Source organism: Gopherus evgoodei, chromosome 8 (genome assembly GCF_007399415.2).
Source record: "Gopherus evgoodei ecotype Sinaloan lineage chromosome 8, rGopEvg1_v1.p, whole genome shotgun sequence".
NCBI classification, from domain to species: domain Eukaryota; kingdom Metazoa; phylum Chordata; order Testudines; family Testudinidae; genus Gopherus; species Gopherus evgoodei.
Window position 1 is genome coordinate 43407286 of NC_044329.1, and position 22233 is coordinate 43429518.

The following is a 22233-nucleotide window of genomic DNA, read 5'->3' on the forward strand; positions in this document are numbered from 1 at the left end:
GCGTCAAGGGTTTCAGGGGTCAACACCAAAGGACAGGGATGCCAAAAGGCTCGATCTCTTTGGTAGAAAGGTGTACTCTACAGTAGGCCTTCAACTCTGTATTACCAACCAACAGGTGGTCGTAAGCCAATATGGTCATAACACATGTTCAGCCATGTCGAAGTTTACGGAGCTCTTTCCCCAGGACTCGAGGTCAGAGTTTTCTGCCCTTGTAGAAGAGGGAAAATCGATCTCCCGAGCCTCTCTCCAAGCAGCCCTAGATGCGACGGACTCAGCCTCGCGCACTCTGGCCACAGGCCTGGTCATGAGGCGGGTAGCCTGGCTCCAGGTCTCAGGCCTTCCCTATGAGGTCCAGCAAACCATTCAGGACCTCCCCTTCGAGGGGCAGATGCTGTTTTCAGAAAAGACGGACAAGTGTCTCCATAGCCTAAAGGACTCGAGGGCTTCGCTCGCTGGGCTTGCATACTCCTGCGAACCAGTGCAGGCAGTTTAGGCCGCAGACAGCCCTGCGCCCCTTCCAGCCTCAGACTTGCCATGGGCTGGGATGCAGATGGGGCAGAAATGGCAGGAGGCGTCACCAACCCCACCCCTCAGGCCAGGCGTCTGGTCAACTGAGACCGTCACCGGGGCTTCGGCCCCCTATTTGATGGTACGCTCGAGCGTGACCTACCTATCGAGACTCTGGATCCTTCTACCCCTACCTTTGGGTCACGTCTGTCCCCCTTCTACCATGCCTGGTCCCGAATGACGTCGGACAGCTGGGTGCTCTGCACGGTAGAGAGGGGATATTCTATCCAGTTTTCCTCCCGCCCCACCAGCCCCCCTCCCTGTCCCTCTTCAGGGACCCCTCTCACAAGCAACATCTAATTCAGGAAGTGCAGTCCCTCCTGGAGGCAGGGGCGGTGGAGGAAGTCCCTCGGGAGCTCAGGGACAAAGGCTTATATTCCAGGTATTTCCTAATACCGAAGGCGAAAGGGGGCCTAAAACCCATCCTGGACCTGCGGCGACTGAACAAGTTTGTACGAAAACTCAAGTTCCGCATGGTCTCCCTGTCCTCGATCATTCCCTCTCTGGATCCAGGAGATTGGTACACCGCCCTCGACTTAAAGGACGCTTATTTCGACATCGCCATAATTCCCCGACTCCGGCGATACCTCAGGTTCGTCGTGGCCAACGCCCGTCTGCAGTTCACGGTGCTCCCATTTGGCCTGTCAGTTGCCCCAAGGGTTTTCACAAAGTGCATGGCAGTTGTGGCGGCCTTCCTGCGCAGGCGGGGCATCCAGGTATTCCCCTACCTGGACGATTGGCTCATACAGGGCCACACCAAGGAGCAGGTGAAGGCTTAGGTGTTGTTCATGAGCCGGATCTTTTTCAAACTCAGCCTCCTCTTGAACGAAGCCAAGCCCACCCTGTCTCCTACGCAACGAATTCATAGGGGCAGTTCTGGACTCCACCCACGCCAAAGCGTACCTTCCGGAATCGAGTTTCCGCACGATGTCCAAGCTCCTCCTCGGACTGCAACACGCCCCGACTACCACAGCGCGGATCTGCCTCCGGCTGTTGAGTCACATGGCGGCGTGCACCTATGTGATAAACCATACCAGACTCTGGCTTCGCCTGCTACAGTCCTGGTTAGTGACAGTATACTGCCCGGCTAGGGACCCCTGGGACTCAGTGGTGTCCATTCCCCACTTGGTGCTGAGCTCGCTACGGTGGTGGCTCGACCTTCAGAAAGTGTGCACGGGCGTCCCCTTTGCCGCCCCTCAACCTTCCCTCTCTCTGGTAACGGATGCCTCAGATTGGAGTTGGGGAGCGCACTTGGAGAATCTCAGGAAGCAGGGCTTGTGGTCGCCAGAGGACCTCGAGTGCATATCAATGTCAGGGAGCTGAGAGCAGTTCGCCTGGCTTGTTTGACCTTCCAGTCCCACCTGGCCAGCAGTTGTGTTTCAGTCTTCTCGGACAACACATCAGCGGTCTTTTATATTAACAAACAGCGGGGTGCATGCTCCTCTCCCCTGTGCTGGGAAGCCCTCACTTTGTGAGATTTCTGCTTTCAGAATGCTACCCACCAAACAGCGTTCTACCTTCCAGGAGAGCAGAACGGCCTGTCAGACACCCTCAGCTGTTCATTCCGGGGTCACGAGTGGTCCCTCCGACGGGATGTAGTACGCTCAATCTTCCAGCTCTGGGGCTTTCCCCAGTTAAACCTGTTCGCCTTGAGGGAAAACAGGAAGTGCCGACGGTTCTGCTCTCTCTTGGGCCGCAGTCCGGGGTCTCTGTCGGACGCCTTCCTCCAGTCTTGGGGTATCGGACTGCTCTATGCCTTTCCTCCAATCCCCCTGATACACAGGGTGATTTTGAAGATCCGCAGGGACCACACACGGGTAATCCTGATAGCTCCGGCGTGGCCGCGCCAACACTGGTACACGTCGCTCCTGCACATGTCCATTTAGGCGCCCCTGACACTGCCTCTGCTTCTGGACCTGATCACGCAGGACCAGGGCTACCTCCGCCACCCGAACCTGGAATCTCTCCACCTCACGGCCTGGATACTCCATGGCTGAACCCGGTGGAGATGCAATGCTCCCAGCAGCTCAGACAAGTGCTGCTCGGTAGTAGGAAGCCATCAACCAGGGCCACCTACGCGGCCAAATGGAAGCCCTTCTCCATATGGTCAGGTCAGCGAGGTCACGATCCACTGGGGGTCCCAATCCCTATTATCCTAGACTGTTTGCTCCACCTCAGACACCTGAGCCTTTCCCTCTCCTCGATTCATGTTCACTTGGCAGCCATCTCGGCTTTCCATCTGGGAGAGGGGGGTACCTCGGTGTTCGCGAACCCGCTGGTTGGTCATTTCCTCAAGGGCATGGACAGGCTATTTCTGCATGTTTGCCAACCAGCTCCTGCCTGGGACCTGAATCTGGTCCTCTCCGCCCTCACGGGACCTCCCTTTGAGCCCCTGACTTTGTGCTCCCTGTTGTACTTGTCGTATAAAACCACCTTCTTGGTGGTGATTACCTCAGCCAGGAGGGGGTCAGAGCTCAGGGCGTTGACATCCCAGCCCCCGTACACTGTCTTTATGAGGACAAGGTCTAACTTAGACCTCACCCGGCCTTCCTCCCCAAGGTCGTCTCCTAGTTCCACATGGGACAAAACATCTTTCTCCTGGTGTTTTATCCGAAACCACGCTCTTCCGATGAGGAGCGGAGGCTACATTCCCTGGATGTCCGCAGGGTCTTAGTCTTTTACATTGAATGTCCCAAGCCATTCAGACGCTCGACTCAGCTCTTCATCGCGGTGGCGGATAGGATGAAAGGGCTCCCGGTCTCCTCTCAGCGAATCTGTTCATGGATCACGGCCTGCATCTGGGAATGCTACCGCATAGCTAAGACACTTATCCCTCCGGTCACGGCCCACTCCACTAGGGCACAGGCCTCCTCTGCGGCATTCCTGGCTCAGATCCTGACTCGGGAGATTTGTAGAGCAGCTACGTGGTCCTCCATCCACACGTTCACATCGCACTATGCCATCACGTACCAGGCTAGAGATGATGCAGTCTTCGGTCATGCAGTACTCCAGTCAGCAGTGAACTCCGACCCCACCACCTAGGTTCACGCTTGTAAGTCACCTGCTTGGAATGGACTGAACAACCACTCAAAGAAGAAAAAATGGTTACCCACCTTTTAGTAACAGTTGTTCTTCAAGATGTGTTCTTCATGTCCATTCCAATACCCACCTCCTGCCCCTCTGTCGGAGTGCCAGCAAGAAGGAACTGAGGGAGTGGAGGGTCGGCGGGCCTCTTTATAGAGCGCCATAGTAGCACCACTCCAGGGGGCGCCAGGGCCGACTCTACGGATGCTGCTGGGGGAAAATCTTCCGGCTGGCGTGCACATGGCACGCACACACTTGCTTGGAATGGACATGAACAACACAACTCGAAGAACAACTGTTACTAAAAGGTGGATAATCATTTTTTCCCATCCCCTTCCACATGAGGATTAAGTGCTTTCAGATGTTGCTATATGTGATAAGAGATTTTTTCTGGTTACACAATATGGGCAATGGCTGTGACTGTTGTTACCAATATGAAATTACCAAACCTTCATAAATAGGTTTACCTGGAATGCAAGTGGCACAGAATGGAAAGGCATTTCTACAACTCAGTGCTTCAATAGAAATGTAACACATCTTTTCATATTTTCCAGGATCACTTGTTGTTGCCTGCCACCACCCATAGTAAGACCAGACGGCCCAAGATGTCTATCGTGTTGCCAGCAATAAACATCAGTGGTAAGTCCAAACCTTGATTTAGGACAAATACTTTAAAATAGATATGCCTGGATTGGTCATAGAAGACAAAATGTAATGTAAGTTTAATAAATCAAACTGCTTTCCTGCTGCAGAAGCCATATCATAGCTTTACATACTCCTAATGTAGGAATCACATGCCTGCCAAAACAGGGTTCTAAGCTCCCATTATTGGTGGAACAAATGGCTATTTGGAGACCCTGGATGTCACTAGTTAATAAACAGCCTTTTAGTGAGAGGAGGGATAGCTTAGTGGTTTGAGCATTGGCCTACCAAACCCACTATTATGGGTTCAATCCTTAAGGGTGCCATTTAGGGAACTGGGGTAAAAATCTGTCTAGGGATTGGTCCTGCTTTGATTCTATGGTTCCAGGATAGTTCAACCCCTAGAAAATCTTAGAATTTAAAAAAATCTAAAGTTTCGCTACCATTTGCTATAATGTATAATGTATATGAAGGATGAGGAGTCTCCAATCCCCTGCTTTAACACTGGATAACTGTATATATTTTGGCCTTTCTGACAATAATTTGGGGCTCCTTGAAGATATTGTAGGGATAGAGGGGAATGTCCCCTTTTCATCCCAGTATTGCCAGGCCTGCCTGCTACATTAGGCACAGAACCTTTTTCAAAGAAGTTATCCATTACAAGCACACATATGCTTTGGATCCAGTATCTGAGAACCAAGTACAACAGAACCCTCCTTCACTAACCACTTCCAGTTCTAGGCTTTCTCCTGGTCACAGAACTCAAAGTGCTGTCTCCTTGGGGGTTAATGTTCCGGTCTGATAAACAATATTTCAATAGAAAAAAATCCAGTTTTAGTGTGTTCCTTAGTTCTTAGGATAGAATATGTGATCATGAGAGGTTTTATCAACTACAGTCTGCTCTGCAAGTGGTACAGCTCAGACAAGAGCAATAAAATCTTCCCACCACACTATGACATCCTCTGTTTGCCATGTTAGAGAAAAACTGTTTTACAAAAGTACTAGTGTCAACATTCGGAGTTTGATTCACTCTGCAATACTTGTGTTTCACGCCAATGTCACTTCACTGAAACCCATGGACTAACCTGGTGCAAAACAAGAGTGAATCATACCCTTCATTGGAACCTTTTTTCCAGATCCCTCCACCTGCAGCCCATGACTCCAGGCTGTATCCCTCTGCTGCAGTTAACTTTAAAGTTGATCAGAGAAATCTAACCACATCTGAATTCAGGTTGATGTCACTGAAAAATTTTTTTAAAGAAAACCAGAGAAAAGTTCAGACAATGTCAAAACTGCTCGTTTCAGTGTTCTCAGAATGAACCATTTTGGTTTTCATTTTGAAATAACTTTTTGTTTCATAGACTTTAAGGTCAGAAGGGACCATTAGGATCATCTAGTCTGACCTCCTGCACAATGCAGGCCACAGACTCTCACCCACCCACGTAGGTCTGAGCCATTGAAGTCCTCAAATCATGGTTTAAAGATTTCAAGGTGCAGAGAACCTTCCAGCAAATGACCTGTGCCCCACGCTGCAGAGGAAGGCGAAAAACACCCAGGGCTTCTGCCAATCTGCCCTGGAGGAAAATTCCTTCTCGATGCCAAATATGGTGATCAGCTAAACCCTGAGCATGTGGGCAAGACTCACCAGCCAGACACCCAGGAAAGAATTCTCTGCAGTAACTCAGATCCCATCCCATCTAACATTCCATCACAAGCCATTGGGCATATTTACCACTAGTAGTCAAAGACAAATTAGTTGCCAAAATTAGGCTATCCCATTATACCATCCCCTCCATAAACTTATCAAGCTTATTCTTGAAGCCAGATATGTCTTTTGCCCCCACTACTCCCCTTGGAAGGCTATTCCAGAACTTCACTCCTCTGATGGTTAGAAGCCTTTGTCTAATTTCAAGTCTGAACTTCCTGATAGCCAGTTTATATCCATTTGTTCTTGTGTCCATAATGGTGCTGAGCTTAAATAATTCCTCTCCTTCCTGGTATTTATTCCTCTGATATATTTATAGAGAGCAATCATATCTCCCCTCAGCCTTCTTTTGGTTAGGCTAAACGAGCCAAGCTCTTTGAGTCTCCTTTCATATGACAGGTTTTCCATTCCTCGGATCATCTTAATAGCCCTTCTCTGAACCTGTTTCTAAATTTTTTTTAATAAAAATTGAAATAAAAACAAAACATTTCAGTTTGGTTGAAACAAAACAAAGTGATGGACCCAAAATGGAATTTTTCTTCATTGAGAATTCAGAAATTCAGTGTTTGTTCCAGTTTGGAATAGAGCCAGATTTGAAATCTCAAAACCCCTCACAAAATGGAACTTCCATCCTCCACGCAGGTCTAGTTAACTCTGTAGAGTCAATTAATGCCTCTAAAACCAGCTTTAAATGGTATAATTTTAAAGTCCAGTATCTCAGTCTTGCTGTGATTGGAAGAAAAGGTGGTGTTCATTAGGAAGCTTGGAATTTCCCTTTCTGATGGTGTAAAGGTCATGTTTCTACCTCTAGCATATCCCCCCTTAGTCTCCTCTTTTCCAAGGTGAAGGAACTGGAGAACTTAATAATTCCCAACACAGGCTTTTGGGCAAGAATAATTTTTTGTAGGAATTGCATGCTTGTCATTGTCTCTTAGTCCACTTCCCAACTCACTTTGCCAGTGCGCCTCAATCTTACCTACTCCCTATTTTTCCAGTCCCAGCAGAGATCGCTAATGATATGAGGTTTTGTGCAGAACTGAGAGGTCAGGGGAAGGGGACTCAGTCTTAGTTTAGTTGAGCTGATAGTACTGTGGATCAGGATTGAAAGACATTGGTAGAGCTGTATGAGGGCCTACGGTGTGAATAGCAAGGGCTGCTTGAGGTGTGAGGGTTAGGAGTGGAATAGCCATTGTTTTCTCTTCAGCCTTTGCATAGAGTCAATCATAGAATTGTAGGACTGGAAGGGACCTTGAGACGTCATCTGGTCCAGTCCCCTGCACTCATGGCAGGACTAAGTATTATCTAGATATATAGGCATTCATCTAACCTGATCTTAAAACTCTCCAACGATGGAGATTCCAAACCATCCCTAGGCATTTTATTCCAATGCTTAATCATCCTGACTGTTAGGAAGCTTTCCTCATATCCAGCCTAAACCACCCTCTCTTAAGGAGATCCATTTTTCTCCCTCCTCCTTGTAATAATCTTTTATGTACCTGAAAACTGTTATCATGTCCTCTCTCAGTCTTCTCTTCTCCAGACTGAACAAACCTATTTTTTTCAGTCATTCCTCATAGATCATGTTTTCTAGACCTTTAATGATTTTTGTTGCTCGTCTTTGGGTTTTCTCCAATTTGTCCACATCTTTCCTGAAATGCAGTGCCCAGAACTGGACACAGTACTCCAGCTGAGGCCTAATCGGTATGGAGTAGACCAGAAGAATTACTTCTTGTGTCTTGCTTACAACACATCACTAATACATCCCAGAATGATGTTTGCTTTTTTTGCAACAGTATTACACTGTTGATGCATATTTAGCTCGTGATCCACTATGACCCCCAGATCCCTTTCTACAGTACTCCTTCCTAGGCAGTCATTTCCCATTTTGTATGTGTGCAACTGATTGTTCAGTACTTCGCCTTTGTCCTTATTGAATTCCATTCTATTTACTTCAAACCATTTCTCTAGTTTGTCCATACTAGCAACAGTAAAGCACAGCTTTTAGAAGTGGAAGTGAAGAATCACTTCTCTAGTGAAACTGAAAATGGATTTAAGAAGGTGCATTGAAATACTCCATGGGCTCTGCCTTTACCTCCCCCTTCAAACCCAGCCTTAGTGTCCTTAACTTTAAGCCACTTCACAATTTAGTCCCATCCTACCCAGCTGATGTTGGCTTGTTCTGCACACAGCAATTTGCACAAGTTTAAGTAAAATAATTTTTTAAAACTCATTTAATTTAAACCAGTGCAGCTCCCTCTGTGAACACTCTCATATTGCATTTACAACTGGTTTTAGCTGGCATGGGTAATTCTAGTGACCTATAATATCATCAGCTGCTGCCTTCGCTTGTGCCAGTGCTCCAAGCCTTTACTTCCCACCCATCAGCTTCTTCATAAGTGCATAAGCACTTCCACTCTTTCTACCATTATGCATGGAAAAATCAGCCTGCTCTAAGCCATACAGCTACTGCCAGACCCTTCTTCAGGCTCACCTCTGCCATAAGGCCATTCAACAACAGCCAGACCCTTCTTCAGGTTCACACCCAGACAATGTTCCCTCTAATTTTTGACAGGCCATATGCGCAAAAAATTTCTTCTGTGCAAATTTTTGAAGCAGAGTTCAAATTTGTGCGCTATGAGGCAAATGTGCCCAAGCGAATAAAATGCTTATACATTTTAAAAGTTTTTATTTGCAATTTGTGATAATAATAGTGCATAGCTCCAATTACATCCATGCATCTGCGGCAAAAAAACACAGGAAAATGGAGATGTGTGGGTCCCAACATGATCAATGTTCCACATTCGAAATGCTAGTGGGGAGGGATATAATTCATTGCCCTCCTTCTCCTCCAGATGGCGGGCGAGCAATGTCAAAAGTCACCCGTAAATGATATTTCGGCCTGGCTCCAATGTAGTATTTCATTTTTTGTGAGGGCAGGTGTTTTGCCATGTGCACATGTGCACAGTTTAGAGGGAACAGTGCAGGCAGGTGCTCACCACAACCAGGCAGGAGATCTGTGACTGGTCCTTTTCCTACTCTCTCATTTTTGTTAACTTCCATTCTTTTACTAATCCCCTCCCACCTCTGCTGCCACCATTCTTGCCACTCCTCACCCCTCATCTGCTCCCAGGTGAAAAACAAAAAACAAACCCGTAATTCACAACACTGCGCCAATTCCACACCACATGGATTTGACGGCATGTGACATCCCATTCCCTCCCCTCCCTTCCCCTCCTACAAGTGTGTGCGTGGTTCAGGCTGTACATCCTCCAGAGCAGGGATTGTCTCTTATCTGTGCTGGGCATAACACTCATCACCCTGAGGCCCTTTCCCAATCAGGGCCCTTGGGCACTAGCATGTTTAATAATAATACTCTGGACTTAGATCAGCTCTCTGGAGATAACAACCCAATTTTGCATAAAATACACAGGCTCATTAATGACTATCAGTGATGAGGAGACTCATTTTGAGTCGCACCCAAAAGACTGAACGTATACAACATAAACATGTACAGTAGTTAATTCCCAAAGGGAGGAAGCTCTATGCCAATCGAAAGCACATGTTGTACACAGAGTCTCTGTCTGAGCAGGAATACACTCTGTACCAGGTTAGTTAAACTTTCCATCAGATAATCTATACAAAATCATGCCTTATTATGCACTTTACAGTGCAAATGAACCATAAACCCAAATGTTTTTGTTACATTTAAGCACACTGAAAATGCTGTCAGATGCAGAATTTCCATAAACTGAATGAATTAGCTTCAAGCGTTCAACATTTTTGCTGGTTCCATTTTCCCATGCACTTTTGGTAAGACAAATGTGGTAATATATAATCAACCTTATTGCAGAGGAAACATTTCATTAGAGGTTTCATAATTATTTTTTGCACTTATCTGCCTGAAAATTCATTTTTGTGTCCATATTACAAGAATCCTTCCCTGGTTGAGCTGAATTGTCACACACACAGATAATTTCATCATCTGGAGACTGAGGTATATTTCTGATAATGGTTTGGAAAGTGTTACATTTCCTTTGAAAAAGTTACTTTATCTGATCACAATATGAGCAGTTTTTAAAAGAAACTGGACTGAATAATGCTTTCAAACAATGTGAGAAATAGACTTCAGATTGAGGAAACAGTGTAAAATTGTTTATTTAAATGGAAACACCAACATTACCTGGGGAATATCAGAGGCCCAGGGGTTTGGGCAGAGACACTGAAACCGATAAGACATAAATGCAGTTTCAGAACAAACATACAGCAAACCCTGTCTTGTGTCAGTCAAATTGGCCAGTGGGTGCAGGAAATACCAAAGCATCTGTGAGAGACTCTGGCAGACTCTGCTTCATTTTTAACCTATTAATTCCAGTTCACTTTGGGGCAGATCATGCCCATGAGAGCCTTGTGTGGGGGAGGAGCTCCTCCCCTTCACAGTTCTGTCCCTCCTTCCTGGAGACACTGCAGAGTCTGGCATGGGGACTGCGCATGTCCAGGGGCAGCTGCCAGGAATATGGTGGTTAGTAGGCAATGAAGCCACAGTAAAGGCTTCTCTAGGTGGCTGCTGCTTCCGAAGGAAGCCACCGTTCAAAGATTTGCCCCAATGGGGAGAGGACAGCTCTTTCTGAGAGGAGTCAGCAGGGCTGGTGGGAGCTGAACATGTGCCCCTCTAGCCCCTGCTCCCACTGTCCATCCTCTTCTCCAGCTACAACTCTGAGGGAGGAGGGGAAATCATTGCCATTGAGGTAACTGACAGCCTTCCTCTTGCTGTCATGGCCCTTTGAGTGCAGATCAAGGGAGTGTGATTGGGCCCGCCTTGATTTTGAAACAATGCCCAGAATGCCTTCATTTGCTTCCTTCTACACTGGCCCTGATTCTGAACCCAAAAACAATATGCAATTCAATAGAAAGTGGTTTGGGAGTCTCAGGTAATCTCTTCCAGGCAGGATTCTCATCCTTTTCTGACTGGCCCCAGGATCTCTCATCTGAATTGCTGATCTCTGTTGTTATATTCTGCCATTGCTTTCTTTGTGGGACTCCCAGTGACATCAGAAGGAGTTCATGCAGAGAACAGATACAAGCTAGAATTAGAGAGAAGAAATGAATGGCCTCTCACTGTGTGGACCTGCATATGGCTCTAGAGTGGAGAGTAAAGGCTAATTGCAAGAGGGAGATTAGAGGTCAGTGTGTATTTTGCTGTTTCTCTAAACAAGTTTCAATCTATTGGGAAGTAAAATGTGCTTAGAAACGTCTGTACATCAGCCAGTTTGTTTATTTTTCCCCTTTCACATCATCATTCAGATATTTCACATATAATTTCCACAGTTCTTTAAGACACTTGTAGGAGTGAGATGCAAACAATTTCCTCCTTTCCCTCTCATGGAGTTCCTGATGCTGTCATTACAGGTGAATTTAAACCCTTTTTCTCAAACTGTTTGAGTTAGAACTTAGGCTTGGTCTACACTACAGAGTTAGCTTGATGTAACGCAGCTTACATCAACCTGACTCTGTCAGTGTCTACGCTACAATGGTGCTCCTGCCAGTGTAAGTCACCCACTATATTGACTTAATAACATCACCTCCACAAGAGGTGTAGCAGTTAGATCAATGTAGTTAGGGCAATGCAGTGTCCATGTAGACATTGCCTTACTTACATCACCTGTTGGCTGTCAGCCGGGTACCAGGCTCATAGCTGGATCCCCCTTGGCCGCAACGCTGATATCCCAAGCTGTCAGCCAGCCGGGCATCGGCTCACAGCTGGAGCCCCACCCAGGGGCTAGCAGCTCAAGCTGTGACTCAGTTTCACAGCAGGGAGCCTACCAGCAGTGAAATTGACATTCTTTTCAGTTTTATGGCTGCTATTATTTCACATTTCATCTCCAGTTCCTGCTGTCAGCACTGTGGTGGGAGCTTTACCTGTGAGTCCTGCATGGCTTTCAGTGCCCCACAATGCCCCACTTCAGTCAGTGCAAGTGCTCCTTGTGAGGACACGCTCCCACTGGCAGAAGGAGGGCAATGTGGACACCAACAGCCGATTTAATTGCTGCAGTGACTGTAGGTTGACCTAACTTACGTTGACCTAATTTTGTAGTGTAGAGAAGCCCTAAGTGTCCTTCTTGCTATGAGTCTCCATGGAGACTCCAAGGTTTCAATTAGCCATGAGTTACGCTCTATCCCCAAAAATGATTCCTTCAGACAAGGGCTGATGTACTTGGGGAAGCTTGCACCACCACTGATAGTGGTGTACCTCTTCTCTGGATAAAGAGAGGACTTCTGTCTCCTGGGCTGCCAGTCCCGCATCTTTCACCAATGTTAATTTCACTCACAGGCAGACTTACTTCACAGTGTGGGTACATCTGCATTGCAAACAAAAAAAAATCTTGTGGCAGAGAGTGTCAGAGCCTTGGTCAACTAACTGAGGCTCACAGGGATGATGCTACAAGGTTAAAAATAGCAGTGTAGATGTTACCACTTGGGCTGGAGCCAGGGCTCTGAAACTCATCCCCCTTGCCATGTTTCAGAGCCTGGTTTCCACCTGAGCCGGAAGGTCTACACTGCTATTTTAAGCCTCATAGCATGAGCACAAGCCAGTTGTCATGGTCCAAGACTCACTGTCATGGGGTTTGGTTTGTTTGTTTGTTTATTTGCTTGCAGTGTAGAGCTAGCCTATCTGAGAGGCTAGAAACCCTGATATTAATCATGGTGCATCAACTGATTGTCTTCATGTTAGGGTTAAGGAGAATGCTACATGCTGAATGTTATTAGTCACTTTGTTGTCCAGGAAGATCTATTATTTACTGTGTTTCATCTTGTAATTTACAGCAGTGTAACCAAGGAAAATCCAGCCCATAGTTTATTAAGTGTTGGACATCCTTTGTGGAGGAAAAGTGCTACACAAATGTAAACTGGGATATTCAAAGTAGTCTAGGGATTTAGCCACAGGTCTTCCATCCAGACTAATGGAAGGTGAATGGCTAAATCCTCTGGTCTTCTGGGAAAGAAAGCTACTAGAGCCTCCCCTGAGATAGTGCTTGGGGTGTGCTACAGACCTCTGGGATCTGATTTGGATATGGATAGAGACCTCTTTAATGTTTTTAATGAACTAAACACTAATGGGAAATGTGTGATCGTGGGAGACTTTAACTTCCCAGATATAGACTGGAGGACAAGTGCTAGCAAGAATAGTAAGGATCAGATTTTTCTGGATGTGATAGCTGATGGATTCCTTCACCAAGTAGTTGAAGAACTGACAAGAGGGGATGCCATTTTAGATTTGGTTTTGGTGAGCAGTGAGGACCTCATAGAAGAAATGGTTGTAGGGGACAACCTTGGTTCGAGTGATCATGAGCTAATTCAGTTGAAACTAGATGGAAGGATAAACAAAAATAGATCTGGGACTAGGATTTTTGATTTCAAAAGGGCTAACGTTAAAGAATTAAGGAAATTAGTTAGGGAAGTGGATTGGACTGAAGAACTTGTGGATCTAAATGAGGAAGAGGCCTGGAATTACTTTAAGTCGCAGCTGCAGAAACTATCGGAAGCCTGCATCCCAAGAAAGAGGAAAAAAAACATAGGCAGGAGTTGTAGACCAAGCTGGATGAGCAAGCATCTCAGAGACGTGATTAAGAAAAAGCAGAAAGCCTACAAGGAGTGGAAGAAGGGTGGGATTAGCAAGGAAAGCTATCTTAGTGAGGTCAGAACATGTAGGGATAAAGTGAGAAAGGCTAAACGCCAAGTAGAGTTGAACCTTGCAAAGGGAATTAAAACCAATAGTAAAAGGTTCTGTAGCCATATAAATAAGAAGAAAACAAAGAAAGAAGAAGTGGGACCGTTACACACTGAGGATGGAAAGGAGGTTAAGGATAACCTAGGCATGGCCCAATATCTAAATAAGTACTTTGCCTCAGTCTTTAATAAGGCTAATGGGGAGCTTAGGGGTAATGGAAGGATGACAAACGGGAATGAGAATATGGAGGTGGATATTACCACATCTGAGGTAGAAGCCATACTTGAACAGCTTAATGGGACAAAATCGGAGGGCCCGGACAATCTTCATCCGAGAATATTAAAGGAACTGGCGCATGAAATTGCAAGCCCATTAGCGAGAATTTTTAATGAATCAGTAAACTCAGGGGTTGTACCGTACGACTGGAGAATTGCTAACGTAGTTCCTATCTTTAAGAAAGGGAGAAAGAGTGATCCGAGTAACTATAGGCCTGTTAATTTGACATCTGTAGTATGTAAGGTCTTGGAAAAAATTTTGAAGGAGAAAGTAGTTAAGGACATTGAGGTCAATGGTAATTGGGACAAAGTACAACATGGTTTTACTAAAGGTAGATCGTGCCAAACCAACCTGATCTCCTTCTTTGAGAAGGTGACAGACTATGTAGACAAAGAAAATGCGGTACCTAATTTACCTCGATTTCAGTAAGGCATTTGACACGGTTCCACATGCGGAATTATTAGTCAAATTGGAAAAGATGGGAATCAATATGAGAATTGAAAGGTGGATAAGGAACTGGTTAAAGGGGAGACTACAACGGGTCATACTGAAGAGTGAACTGTCAGGCTGGAAGGAGGTTACTAGTGGAGTTCCTCAAGGATCGGTTCTGGGACCAATCTTATTTAATCTTTTTATTACCGACCTTGGCACAAAAAGCGGGAATGTGCTAATAAAGTTCGTGGATGACACGAAGCTGAGGGGTATTGCTAACACGGAGAAGGACTGGGATATCATACAGGAAGATCTGGACGACCTTGTAAACTGGAGTAATAGTAATAGGATAAAATTTAATAGTGAAAAGTGCAAGGTCATTAATAATTAATAATAAGAACTTTAGATTAATAATAAGAACTTTAGATATAGATTGGGGACGCATCAATTGGAAGCAGCAGAGGAGGAGAAGGACCTTGGGGTATTGGTAGATCACAGGATGACTATGAGCCGCCAATGTGATATGGCCGTTAAAAAAGCTAATGTGGTTTTAGGATGCATTAGGTGAGGTATTTCCAGCAAAGATAAGGAGGTGTTAGTACCGTTATATAAGGCGCTAGTGAGACCCCACCTGGAATACTGTGTGCAGTTCTGGTCTCCCATGTTTAAGAAGGATGAATTCAAACTGAAACAGGTTCAGAGACGGGCTACTAGGATGATCCGAGGAATGGAAAACCTGTCATATGAAAGGAGACTCAAAGAGCTTGGCTTGTTTAGTCTAGCCAAAAGAAGGCTGAGGGGGGATATGCTTGCTCTTTATAAATATATCAGAGGGATTAATATTAGGGAGGGAGAGGAATTATTTAAGCTTAGTATCAATGTAGACACAAGAACGAATGGGTATAAACTGGACACTAGGAAGTTTAGACTTGAAATTAGACGAAGGTTTCTAACCATTAGAGGAGTGAAGTTCTGGAACAGCCTTCCAAGGGGAGTAGTGGGGGCAAAAGACATATCTGGCTTTAAGATTAAGCTTGATAAGTTTATGGAAGCGATGGTATGATGGGAGAGCCTAATTTTGGCAATTGATCTTCGATTATCGCCAGATAAGTATGCCCAGTGGTTGGTGATGGGATGTTGGATGGGATGGGATCTGAGTTACTGCAGAGAATTCTTTCCTGAGTGCTGGCTGGTGAGTCTTGCCCACATACTCAGGGTTTAGCTGATTGCCATATTGGGGGTGGGGAAGGAATTTTCCTCCAGGGTAGATTGGCAGAGGCCCTGGAGGTTTTTCGCCTTCCCCTGCAGTGTGGGGCATGGGTCACTTGCTGGTGGATTCTCTGCAGCTTGAGGTCTTCAAACCACAATTTGAAGACTTGAATAACTCAGGCATAGGTTAGGGGTTTGTTATAGAAGTGGATGGGTAGGGTTCTGTGGCCTGCTTTGTGCAGGGGGTCGGACTAGATGATCACATTGGTCCCTTCTGACCCTAGAATCTATGAATCTATGAAAATCTCAACTGAAAGTCCTTATCCTCATTCTGATTACTGAGTGTGGTAGACAGCTGATCCAAAGGATGGTCAATCCTAGGTCCTATCACGATGGAATGTCTTGATGATCTCTGTCTGAAGGCACCATTTGGTATTTATGTTAGTGAGATGTTTATTCTCAGTAGGGAGATCTTGCAGGGTTTTCCCAGCACTCTGTTGAGGGCTCTCATAAGAAGGGAAGCCACATATAATTAAAATTTAAATACAAGCTTTTATTTTTAAGCAAATCATGTTTGTTATGGGTATGCAGTGAGTATTAGTTTAGAAATTTAACTATCCACCAGAGACTACAGTAGTTAAGATTTCAGTTGTTTTCATTCCTAAAAAACCTTTGTTTGCAGTTTAGAGTCTCACTATCTGTATGACAGTGATTCAGAATTGACACACAGGAGGTACCATTCTTATAGTTTAAATAAAAACATCTGCCATTAGTCTCCTGTTTACCTAACGGCTGTCAAAATTGTATAGGGCTGTTAACATTCATCTTTACATCACAATTATCATTTACACCAAGGGTGGCCAACCTGAGCCTGAGAAGGAGCCAGAATTTGCCAATGTCCATTGCCAAAAAGCCACAGTAATACGTCAGCAGATCCCATCAGCTCCCTCCCTCGCCCACCACTCCCAGCGCCTCCCATCCATCAGCGCCTCCACCTCCCTTCCTGCACCTCCCAATTAGCTCTTTTGTAGCATGCAGGAGGCTCTGGGGGGAGGGGAAAGGAGTGAGGGCATGCAGACTCAGGAGAGGGCGCAGGAAGGGGTGGAGCAGGGGCAGGGCCTGTGACAGAGCCAGAGGTTGAGCAGCGCGCAACCCCCGGCACATTAGAAAGTTGGAGCCTGTAGCTCCAGGCCCCGAGTCAGTGCGTATGCAAGGAGCCACATTTTAACTTCTGAAGAGCCACATGTGGCTCCAGAGCCACAGGTTGGCCACCGCTGATCAACACTGTGCTGGGCAGCCAAGCCATTTTTCCTACTTTGGTGCATGGGTTGTTTCATTTTGTGTAGACTCTATGTTACCCTTCAGGGTGAACAGTTAATTTCACAGGTAGCTCAGAAGCAACCATCTTCAGTTCTGGCTGTGTAAAGACCAGTCAGATGAGCGCTGAGGAACTCTCTAGTCCAGGTTGGCAGTGAGAGAGGTGGTGATTAGTTACCCTTTGCTCAGTTGAGTTCAGCTGATCCTATGTTGGAGGTCAGCTACTAGAAACAAAACTGTCAGAAAACTTAGGTAGTGAAAAGGCAGGTTTGAAACCCCTCTCAGTGCTAAACCCTGCTGGATGCACACTGCTTCTGGCTCATGGCATGACTTGTGCTGTTTCCGTTGGCCATGTTTGTGAGGTTTTCCACACTCTTCTTCAAGTGATCGTTCCTACTGTATTCCACTGAGAGTTTCTCCATGCATCTGGAGCCAGAGATTTAGAAAGTACTAGTGGCCGTTGGTTCACACATGCACCCTTGTCTTGCCTCATGTTTTCTTCTTAAGTGATAAAGGGCAGAGTGGCTAGGATTTTTCAGCTTGGAAAAGGGGAGACTAAGGGGGGATATGATGGAGGTATATAAAATCATGAGTGGTGTAGAGAAAGTGAATAAGGAAAAGTTATTTACTTGTTCCCATAATATAAGAACTAGTGGCCACCAAATGAAATTAATGGGCAGCAAATTTAAAAGAAATAAAAGGAAGTTCTTTTCACACAGCACACAGTTAACCTGTGGAACTCCTTGCCTGAAGAGGTTGTGAAGACTAGAATTATAACAGGATTTAAAAGAGAACTAGATAAATTCATGGAGGTTAAGTCCATTAATGGCTATGAGCCAGGATGGGTAAGGAATGGTGTCCCTAGCCTCTGTTTTTCAGAAGGTGGAGATGGATGGCAGGAGAAAAATTACTTGATCATTACCTGTTAGGTGTTGTTAGTATGCAGCTACCAGTGTTGTGCTCTGCACTTGTTCGATGATGATAACAGTCGGCTGTGTGTGTATTCCCTCTGTGTGCTGATACAGCAGACCCCGAGAGAACCCCCAAAGACCACAGACTCTAGTAAGATAAGAAGGAACCCGAGCCAGGTTTATTGTCAAAATAAGCACAGTAATAGTTTCCTATAGACTCTATAGGACATACTACGAATATGTGCCCCCTGGCAATGGACGCAACTCAGTCAGTGACAGGATTTTGCACTGCTCCCTAGACTGGCCAAAGACGCGCAGTCCGGGACCTACTTTTATACAGTTACAGGACAGACTACTCATTCCTATGACGTATTGAGGTACAGCCTCTTGGCTCATTAGGGTGCTGACTCCCCTTTGATCAAGTGGTTCCAGACATGCAGTTCTATCCATTATGCTGTCCTGTCTTTAAGATGCACTGCCTTATTATTTCTTGTTATGTCTATGGAGTGTCCTTGTATCAGGCTGTCCAGGTGCCATTTTGGAACAAGTTCCTCTTATTAGCCCTTATGTGTGAACGCTCCTGCTTCTAACAACCCTCTTCTGGCCAATTTCTGTGAGTGAGGCCTGCCCTTGGCTCACAGCCCAGCTTTTGCTTAGCAGTGCCTGGAAGTACTTTGGTTAAGGCTTCAGGCCTCAGACTAGTCCTCTGACACAAGAGTTTATATTTCAGGTCCTCATCTTACTACATTAGGTTCACTCTCTCTGGGACACTTGGTATTGGTCACTGTCGGTAGATAGGATACTTGCCATTCTTATGTAAATTATTTCTTATGTAAGCACTTTAAAAATATGTAGTTGTACATAGTTAGCTTTAGAGTATTTTACTGTGTTTACTGTTCATATAATAATTTTAGTAGTGTGCTAGTTTGGGGAGTAGAGTTGGGGCTTTTCAGGGGGGTGTTTCCGCGTGAACCACACCATCCCCTGCCCCATACCCATATGCGAGTACTGAACTATGCAGAAGACTCTAGGCTTTAAACTCCACACTTCCTGCTCACGTTCCTTCTCAGTCAGTAATAAACATCAACGCTGCCACTGCTGCCTGTCCACATTTCATCCAGTTGCAATATCTGTTAATTGTTCCCCAGCTGGACCCAAGAAGGCCGGGCTCTCCACCTCTGGAAGCACTACATGTAACTTTCATGAGACCTCTTTCAGACACTGGCCAGCACACACACACACACACACATACACCCATGCATTGACCTGAGGCTGCTAGGAGCGCATCTCCAGCTGCAGTGATACCAGTGCCAGGGCCTAGTCAAGAGGTAAGGAAGTAAACACATAAGCATGGCAGTAAGTCTTCCACTAAACCTAAGAAAGCAGAGGCTCCCTCCATGAGTTCCAGTCATAGGGAAGGAGCATGCTGTAAAGAGTACTGCTCCACACACACTGTCAACATCAACATCCCTCAGAGCTACAGAGCCATCTGCTCTGGGGAATACCATTGCTCCCATACCAGTTTTGGGGACTGACAGAGTACCCTTGACTCCAGGGAGGCTGGGAAAAGCACCAGGGCCCCATGAAATGTTTGCCCCGGGAGAGCTGAGATCGACACGCTTTCTGGGACCCTCTACTTCCAAGGAGACTGTTATCTCAACACAGGACATACCACATCTGAGGCACTCCTCCCCCCTCACTCCCTCAGTTTACACGCTTCTGCCAGCTCTGACGGTACCGACGATGGAACTTATCTCCAAATTTTCATCTTCAGAGGAATCAGATGAGGGACAGGGACTGTCCATCCCTTCCCACAGCTACAAATACCAACGAGGCCTTCTACATCATGGCAGTATCCTCCACTCCAGTCACCCCAGAGTCACTGGTTCCCTGCCCCATGAGGCCTGCCACAACTCCCTCCTGATTCTACTGGGGATCCTGGCACCAATACCCACCCTTGAAACTCGTCAATTCTGTCAGGGAGACTTCATCCATTTCACCCTCTCCAGTGCCTTTGAGTAGACACTTGGAACCTACAACGAAGAGGAGCCACTCAATCTGGTTCCTGCAGTATCACCAGATCAGGAGAGATTCCCATCTTCCTCACCTGATGCAACAGTGGCTTTGGCATCCCTCCATCCTATGATGAGTACTGCCAATTCCAGGATCTCCTGCGTAGAGTGGCAGGAGAGCTGCATATTTCCCTGGAGGAGATCCAAGACACTCAGCCTAAGCTGTTGGACATACTTCACTCATCAGTGCCAGATAGATGATGCCATCCTCGAGCTAGCTAGAACAGTTTGGCATACACCAGCCATATGTGCACCTACCCCAAGGGAGCAGAAAAATTATACTATGTACCAGCCAAGGGGTCTGAGTTTCTGTTTTCACCCCCGCCTCCCAATTCACTTGTGGTCCAGGCAGCAACAGAAGGGATAGGCAACAGCACCCATGCTTTACTCCATCTGACAGGGAGGGCAAGCCGCTCAACCTTTTAGGCCCTAAAGTCTTCTCTGTAACCAAACTTCAGTTCAGGATTTTATATTATCAGATGTTAGCCTTCCAAATATGATTTCCTGTATTACAGCAAATTGGAGGGCTTTTTGGAAAAAATGCTACAGCAGAACTGGACCTGGTTCCAAGCAAAAAATTGAGGAGGGAAAGCTAGTAGCAAGGACATCGCTCAACAGCGGTGGACACAGCAGATACCTCATTGCACTCAATGGCCATGGGCATCGTCATGAGTAGGGAGTTATGGCTCCATTCCTCTGATTTTCCCAGGAAAGTACAAAATGCCATCTAAGACCTCCCTTTCGATGAATCCCATCTCTTCAACCAAAAAAAATGGATGGCTCCCTCCACACTCTCAGGGATTTGAGAGCTACATTCCATTCCTTGGGTGTTTACACACCTGCGCTGAAACATTAATTCTACCACCTGCAGCCCACACAGCATTACTGAACCTCCCAGTTTTTCCATCAGAGGACTTACGAAGCACCAAGGAAGCATCAAAAGATTTGAAGATCATAGAATCATAGAAGATTAGGGTTGGAAGAGACCTCAGGACGTCATCTAGTCCAAACCCCTGCTCAAAGCAGGACCAACCCCAACTAAATCATCCCAGCCAGGGCTTTGTCATGCCTGACCTTAAAAACCTCTAAGGAAGGAGATTCCACCACCTCCCTAGGTAACCCATTCCAGTGCTTCACTACCCTCCCAGTGAAAAAGTGTTTCCTAATATCCAACCTAAACTTCCCCACTGCAACTTGAGACCATTACTCCTTGTTCTGTCATCAGGTACCACTGAGAACAGCCGAGCTCCATCCTCTTTGGAACCCCCGTTTAGGTAGTTGAAGGCTGCTATCAAATCCCCCCTCACTCTTCTCTTCTGCAGACTAAATAAGCTCAGTTCCCTCAGCCTCTCCTCGTAAGTCATGTGCAGCCTTCCTCCTCTCAGATGCAACCCCCACAGAAGAGGTATTTCTAAGGCACCCTAAAGAGCCACCAACCACCTTGCTTGCTGCCATACAACCACCTCACCCCCTTTGGAGGTCATCTAGCACACTTTTTAGCAGCTTGGAGTGCAATAAACACAGACAGGTAGGTTCTGAATGTCATCCACTATGGCTATATGATCAAGTTCATCATGTCACCTCATGCATAGACCCTCCCTGGCCCCTCCCCAGGGATTACTCTCACAACAGTATCCTCCCTCTAGAGGTGGACTCCTTACTACACAGAGGGGCAACAGAGCAGGTTCCTCTGGACAAATCAAGGGATGGGGTTCTATTCAACTTACTTCCTGATACCCAAAAAGAAGGGCAAATGGAGACCAATTCTGGATCTCCACTGTGTCAATTGCTTCATCCACAAGCCCAGGTTTCATATAGTCACCTTAGAAGCAATCATCTCATCATTAGAAGAAGGCATATTGTTTATGGATGTCGATATTCAGGTGGCTTATTTTCACAGACATTCATCTGGCCCACAGATGGTTCCTGAGGTTCATGGTCAGCCCTCAGCATTTTCAATACAGGATCCAGCATCAAAAAATCAACTTTAGACCCCACACAATCCTTAGATTTCATAGGGGCCTCCATCAGCTCAGTCGCAGCACAAGCTTACCTACCACGGGACAGGTTCCAGACTCCGCAAGAACTCATAGCCCACATAGTAAGTGTATGTAGTATTGCTGATAAGTATTTGCTTGGCAGTCCTGGAGGTGGAAGAGTTTTCCACTCAGAACAGGTATAGTAAAGGCAGCCATATGCAAGCATCACTGCCCTGCCAGTGTGCCTCAGTGCTGATCTGGAGTGAGAATGCCTAGAGGCGAGTGGAGGTGGGATGTCATGCTCTCTTCAATC

At 46.2% G+C, this 22233-nt stretch overlaps 1 protein-coding gene across 5 annotated transcripts in view; it reads left to right on the forward strand.

Annotated features, from left to right (window-relative positions):
* Nucleotides 1-22233, forward strand: part of ATF6 (activating transcription factor 6) — a 347497-nt gene that overhangs the window by 292587 nt on the left and 32677 nt on the right. For all 5 annotated transcript variants that reach the window (XM_030573857.1, XM_030573858.1, XM_030573860.1 and 2 more), the window contains one exon: nt 4206-4290. In XM_030573857.1, the coding sequence (XP_030429717.1) occupies nt 4206-4290 (85 nt within the window). The remainder of the gene's footprint in view (nt 1-4205; nt 4291-22233) is intronic.